The sequence below is a fragment of the Octodon degus genome, unplaced genomic scaffold (genome assembly GCF_000260255.1).
Source record: "Octodon degus isolate 3935 unplaced genomic scaffold, OctDeg1.0 scaffold00037, whole genome shotgun sequence".
NCBI classification, from domain to species: domain Eukaryota; kingdom Metazoa; phylum Chordata; class Mammalia; order Rodentia; family Octodontidae; genus Octodon; species Octodon degus.
Window position 1 is genome coordinate 15,290,302 of NW_004524613.1, and position 7,084 is coordinate 15,297,385.

At 51.8% G+C, this 7,084-nt stretch overlaps 1 protein-coding gene across 1 annotated transcript in view; it reads right to left on the minus strand.

The window, feature by feature from the left end:
• The window catches only part of Jph2 (junctophilin 2), a 74,304-nt gene that overhangs the window by 3,965 nt on the left and 63,255 nt on the right, over positions 1–7,084 (minus strand). Inside the window, exons 3-4 of the mRNA XM_023714789.1 lie at positions 1,706–1,824; positions 1–221 (exon numbers count right to left, since the gene is read on the minus strand). The exon at positions 1–221 is cut by the window's left edge and continues 534 nt beyond it. Of these exons, the coding sequence (XP_023570557.1) occupies positions 1–221; positions 1,706–1,824 (340 nt within the window). The remainder of the gene's footprint in view (positions 222–1,705; positions 1,825–7,084) is intronic.

Below are 7,084 nucleotides of genomic sequence, written 5' to 3' on the forward strand. Positions count from 1 at the left end.
GTCCTTGGCCGCCGCGGGCCGGGGCCGCTTGGGCTGTGGGGGTGTTCCGGCCGGCGACGGAGCGCCCTCGGGCCGCGGGGTCTCTCGCTCGTGCAGTTGTGGGCTCTCCCGCGCTCTCTCTGGGGGGCCCGCGGCGCCTGTGTCCCGCGTGGGGGGCTCCAGCAGGCTCTCCGAGTTCTCCAGGATCTCCTGTAGCAGCCGGCGCTTCTGATACTCTGGACCTGCCAGGGACAACACAGGGAGGCTGGATTCGAACCCAGGTCCCACTGCTGGATGATCCTGGCTCAGCACATAATCTCTGTGGGCCCAATTTATCCTGCTAGTATTCATCCTGCCAGCATTTGGTACCAAGGACCAGGCACTCATATGAGCAGTTTCCTAGTGTGAACTCACTTGTTAATCACTTGCCCAGTGCCACACAGCGAAAAGGCAGAGGTGATGGTCTCAACCGTGACCCTGGGCTGTTATTCCCTTGGGGAAACATGAGGCTAATCCTACCTGTGCCGTGTTGCTGTTAGAGATAAGGAGGAAATGCATGTAAATGATAAGCTCAGTGGTGGCACATTTTTAGCCCCTGCCCTGACTGCCCTGGCATGCTGCTGTGCTTCCTGGGTCCCCCAGGGGGCGCACTGTGGCTAGACTGGAGGGGTCAACTGTGCACAGTCACAGCCAGCACCCTGTCCTCCTCATTCAGTGTCCCTCTGGTCCCCTGCTGCAGCCAAAAAAATGTTTAGCAGACACCCATCCTGTCATTCACAAACTCCAATGCAACCAGTCTCAGCCTCCAGAGCTCCTGCTGTCTGCCGTAATTGACCTGTGGATCTGCGTCCCACTGGATGGGAGGTCTCTTTACTCTGCAGCCTCCTTCCCGCCTCTCAAGGCCTGTTTTCCATTTTTCTTCCCGTGAACCACTCTTTCAAGTGTCTGTCCCTCCTTCACCTCAACGGGCGAAGCACTACCAGCCTTCCTATCCTCGTGGTCCTGCTCTCACCATACAGCACGCACTGTGAAACAGTCATCAGCTCTGCGCCTAAGAGCTTACTGTGAATTTTACATGCATGTACTCCGTGAAAAAAAAAAAATAGGGGCTGGGAGTGTAGCTCAGTGGTAGAGCACCTTCCAAACATGCATAGGTCCCTGGGTTCAATTCCCAACATCAGAGAAAAAAAAAAGAGAGAGAGAAAGACTATTACACCCATGTTACAGATCAGGAATCTGAGGCTAACCTTGCACAAGGTCTCACGTTGGTAACCAACAGAGTCAGGATCCGACTACACACAGTCTGAATGCCCTAGCCCCTGCTGTGCTGTTTTTGTGATGCAGTCTCTGCTCCTTCTGGATTCTGGGCTCTGACGCACAGGCCCTGCTCACTTAATACTTGACAAACTGATCAGGAGCAGGAAGCTCTGTGGACCCCTCATCCTCTGCCAAGCTTCACCAGTTCCGACCCTCTGTCTTGCGCAGAGTAGCTAGAAGAGCCAGGCTGGGGTGGCAGCTCCTGCTAACCCTGCCACTGCAATCTTAGCATGAAGGCAGCAAAGTGCTCCTCATGTTCCCTTGCCCCTGCTTACCCTTTCTGTACCATGGCCCAGAGTTTCCAAAACTCAGAAGCATTCATGAGTCCTGTTGAGCACCGTCACAATGCAGCAAGCAAAGAAAAGTGCCCCACCCCAGGACCACCCCTTCCCACCCTGGCTGTGCCTACCCGGCTGGTAGAAGTCTGGAGCCAGCTCCCTGGCCAAAGTGCGGGCAATGTTGGACTCCTGGTTGGCAGCCAGGGCAGCCTGCTCTGCTGCCTCAGCTTTGGTCTTGGCATGGCTTGTCCTAAGGAGAAAGTGGCAGGAGATTTAGGATTGGAGAACCAGTCCCTCCTTGCCTTCCCACCCCACAGAGAGACACCCTGGGTACAGCATTCTTTCATCTACGCGAGTGGTGGTGAGCCTACGGCACACATGGAGCAGCAGGCACGCAGAGGCCTCTCTGCTGGCACATGAGCCAAGTCATCCCAGCAGCCAAGCATCGGATAGCAGTTCTTTTTCCCAAATTAAAACCTCTGTATTCAGGCTTAATTGCACTGTTGGCACTTGGCGATAGACAAGTGGATTCTGGGGTGCAGTCTGGGCACTCAGTGTCTAAAAGGTTCACCATCACTGATCTACATTATTAGTGACCATCCAGGCCCCGTGGCCCTCTGTTGCGTATTCCCCTGACCATTTCATCCATTTTCTGGGCATAGAGACATTTCCCAGCATCCCCTGCATTTAGTGACTGCCATCTGGCCAGTACATTGTGAGAAGAAAGGAGGTTTGCTCTTTCCAGGCCTGGCCCATAAAACCATTTCCCCTGTTTCTGGCCAAATAGGGAGGCCAAGGTCCCAGAACATGTGTTTAACTTCTTTTAGGTCATAGACCTCTTTGGCAGTCTGGGGAAGCCTGTGGACCCCTTCTCAGGACTATGTTTTAAAATGCATAAAGTGTTAAAAAGGACCGGCTCGGTGGTACATGCCTGTGATCAATCCCAGCACTCTGAAGGCTGCGGCAAGAGGAATTTCCTGAGTTTGAGGGATGTACAGTGAGTTCAAGACCAGTTTACACTACCTAGTGAGACCCTGTCTCCAAAAAACAGAAAGGGGGAAGAGATCCTATGTAGTTATACTGATATGCTGTTATGAAAATATTTAAAAGAATAACTCTCTAATACAATAATGTTCATTTTTTCTTAACACATTAGAGTATCTATCAAGTTTACTACCATCATTTAAAAGTACAGATAAAGGATAATTCTTTTTTCTTTTTGCGGAACTGGGGATTGAACTCAGGCCCTTGCGCTTGCCAGGGAAGCGCTTATTCTATTGAGCTATCTCCCCAGCCCCCAAAAACATCATTTTGATACTTCCTATTGTTCTTATGATAACAAAATAACAGATTCTGCTATGTTACTATGATTTATTGCTAGGGCCAGAGAGATGGCTCAGTGGAATAAGCTTCCCTGACAAGCACAAGGTCCTGAGTTCAATCCCTAGTACTGCAAAAAACAAACAAACAAACAAAACAAAAACAAAAACAAAAAAAACCCTATGGTTTATTGCTTATTCCATAATTGAAGAAAATGCTAAATTTCAGCTTGAGGATAAAGATGGTTTCCTCCTACAGTAGATACATTTGATGTCCTTTCAGGTTCCTTTTCTGGGCCAAAGCGCCTACAGCCTAAGTTGCCACAGTGTTGGCTGCTACTAGCTCATTGCTACTCCATAGAACTGCAACCAAGAGAATCCACATCGTTCCAGAAGTTAGAGTGCTACTCCCCTGTCCCAACAAGCCCCCCAGTGCCTCACTGAAACTGGTCAGTCCCCCTTTCACAAGAGCAGCCCACTCCAGCCACGAGGTCCAGTTCCTACTCCAGAGGCCTCTGTGCCAGAAGCCAGTGAAGGCGAGCTTTTATCATTGCATGATACGAACAGCCCACAGCCACGGTCCTAGGCTGAACTGGGTCTCCAGGTGAGACTCACCCCACTCAGCTCCTCCCCATCATCCCCTGTTTCTCTCACTCCCCTCTCTTTGGCAACTCTCCCTCCATAGATCACTGGCTGAGGAATCCCCACGTCAGCCCTAAGTTCAAAGACCATTCAAGTTCACAGATACCCTGAATTCTATCCTCAGAAGCCCCAGCGGTCTCCGAGTTAATAACTGCAGTAGCAAGAGCCTGAGTCTGGGAATGAATAGAGCAAGGACCTCTCCCCCGTCCCACTGTGATAAGAATGAACATGAAACATGGATCGTGTTAGGTATCTGAGCTTTGAGAGTTCTTTGTATCAGCTGTCTAGCCAAGGTTATCACGTATCATCGCCTAACATCTTAGGAACCCAATGCTGTGAGTAGCCCTATTTTACAGGAAAGGAAGCCCAGGCACAAACGCACAGCCCAGGGTCACAGAGCAGGGAAGCACAGGAGCTGAGACTCCGAGCACTAAGTGTGACAGCCCTGCACATTGAGTCAAAAAGAATTTAAAGAAAAAGCATTTGGTAGAACTTGCTGAGAAGGAAAGGCACGGAATGTGTTATAGTTTAGCTCAGAAATGCCCCTAAAATGCCTCTCTTATATTCAGAGGTGGTGACTTGGGAAGGTGACTGTTCTTGTTAGTGTATTAATACAGCAATGAACTCATTGCCAAATGGTGTCAGGAGCAGTGGTCACTGGGGCATGGCTTAGAATTCGTCCCCGGTTTCTCCCTACCTCTCACTCAGCTTCCTGGCTGCCACAGTGGGAGCAGCTTCCTCCACCCGATCCTTCTCCATGCTGTTTTTTCCTTCAAATCAACTTCTGGACTGAACCTAAGGAAACCGTGTGCCAAATCAACCTTCCCTCTTTTATTTTTTATTTTTCTTGTGGCCAGCTCAGCCTGCCCTAGGGGCGGGGCTGGGGCAGCACATGGTGCCAGGGATTTAGCCACGGTCCCTGTGCTTTGTCTAAGCTTGCCTAAGCAGGCACTTTAGATGGCTGAGCTATCTCGCCAGCCCTCCTCTTTTAAATTATGCCACTGAGTATTTTGTCCCAGTGATAGACAAGTACTATACAGAAAGCAATGGAGACATGGACCAGGAAGACATGATATAGGTTGGCAGAGGTGATGCCTGACCATGTCAGGGAAGCTTCCCTCAAGTGCAGGACATTACAGTTGAGACTCAAAGAGACACACCTATTAGGGCCAGGAGAATTGGGAAGGGTGGTGAGCCAGGTAGAAGGAAAACCACGTGCAGAGCCCCGTCATAGGGCAAGAGCATGGGGTCCTGGGAGAAAGAAACGCAAGGTCAAGTCAGAGCAATTACATCTCTGAGGATGAATTAATTCCTCAGGGAGCTGAAATGAATGTGTCCCTTCCCTCAGTCTCCAGCACATGGTGTGCCTACAGTAAAGGAAATGAATGTCCTTTAGTTCCTACTATGTAGCAGGGCTTTTATCTGTGTCATCCCTTTTAGTCCTCCAAACTGCCTCGAGGTGGCTTTTACTCATTCCTCCATCACAGGCAGGGCAACTGAGGCTCAGAGCAGTATCTGGCAAGGCACTGATTGCGTGCCAAGGACTTCAGGGAATGGCTTTACTTACCCCAGTCAGTCCATGTTATAATTGTCATCCCTCCTTCCAGAGGAGGAAGTGCAGGCACAGGAAGATCCTAAAGAACCCACTCACACTTACACTTACACGGCAAGGAAGTTAACGGCACCTGGACTCATGCTGAGGCTATCTGGGGGCAAGAACTGGGCAGGATTTTTTTAATGTATTTAGTTGTTGCAGGGTCTCACTACGCAGCTCAGACTTATAGTGATCCTCCTGTTTTCAGCCTCCCCAGCACTGGGATTACAGGGGTGTGCCACTATCCCTGGACTCTGTGGCTGACTCAGCCCGCCTTTGGGGTGGAACTGGTGTGGCATGTGCACTTGCCTAAGCAGGTGTGTTAGTCTGCTGAACTATGTGACATTGGAACTGAGTGTGGCTTGTGGTCGTCTTCAGGCACCATCTGGCTGCACGTGGCTGTGTGTGGGACAAAGTTCTCATTTTCAGACGTACTTTCGTTGGAGAGCGAGCAGCAAACCTTTCAGTTGAAAAAATGCCCTCCTTTGGTTATGCAGGCTCAATGTCACTCATTTCCAATGCCTGGGGAAGCTGACAGGCAGCCAACACAGGGGGGTGGCTACACAACCCCAGGCAGGAAGGCTGCTGTGTGGGAAGATGTGGCCTGGCTGCCCAAGCTCTTAGCCCTTCTCCCCAGCCCATGCCTCTGACCTTAGCTTGCAGTCTCCCCAGCTTCTGGCCTTCAGCCAGCAACCCCTGTGCTCTCCCACACCCTCCCTCCCTGCCCGCTACAGCATCCGCAACCAGTCACCGCTCCCACCTGTCCTGCAAAGCTCCTCTCACCCTGCCTGTCCCACCCTGCCTGCACTGCACAGGGAGCTCTTAGCCTGCATGTCCCAGGGCCCTACCTCTTGCTTCCTTTCTTTCCAAGACCTCATAAGCTTAGTAAAGCCCACACATCTCAGCACAGCCCTTACGGCTCCCCATTCCTGAGTCATGACAGGACATATGTACCAGGGCATCCCCCAGAGTATGGGGAAGTGGGGCCCCAGAGACCACCACTGCCACTTACAGCATGGCACTTACAGCATGGCTACACACCCCGCCTCCACCCCAGCATCCCCTCCCCGACCTCCTGGCTGTCAGACACGCAGAATGCAGGACTCTGCCCTAGACCTACTGAATCAGACTTGAAGTGAGGCTGCCCAGAATCTGTGGGTCATAGCCCTCCAGGCCTTCTGTTGTCACTGAAGTCTGAGGAGGATGCGCTCAGTGGACAGAGCTGTTCCTAGCTTGCCCGACCTCCCATGCATCCTTGAATGTTCTTTTCACACCAAGATCCAGCCCTCTCTGAGCCTCAGCCTTGCTAGAGCAATGCGGGTACCATCACTTCTCCTCTGCCCAAGGGCCATATCAGGGCTGAGGTCTCTAGTGAGGGTCTCCCGAGGTGGCTCAGAGCCTGAGGGAGATGGGAGGGAAGCAGCAACTGGGGCAGAAAGAAGCCACCTTTCTTGGTGGCGTTAGTATTTGCTTTCATCAGCAGGGTTAAAAATAAGGCCAATGGTTCTGGGATGGGACTGAGCCTGCATCCACCAGAACACTTCAGGGAGCACTGCCCTCCACCCTGGCCTCCTTGCCCCACCCCAGCTCCCTGGCTGCTTGGTTAGAACCGGCTTAGTTTCCCATTTGTCTCCAGCAAGCACTGTGGTTTCCTGGGGTCAAAGGGGACATTCAGTGGACTCACCCTGACTCCAGGCCTTTGCTAGGGCTACTTCCTGTCTCTGCCACACTCCCACCCTAAAGAGCCAGCTCAAGACCCGCAGCTTCTCATGGGTTCCTTCACTGAACATGACCGTAAGCTGACGGCATGCCAGGCACTGTTCTGGGCTCTGTGGCACGACAGCAAGGGGACCGACTCCAGGTCCCTCCCAGAGCTCACATTCTAGAGCAGCGTTCAGCCACAAAAGCAGGTAACAGGCTAGACCCAAGCCACTCCCTGTTTCTGTACCACCTTT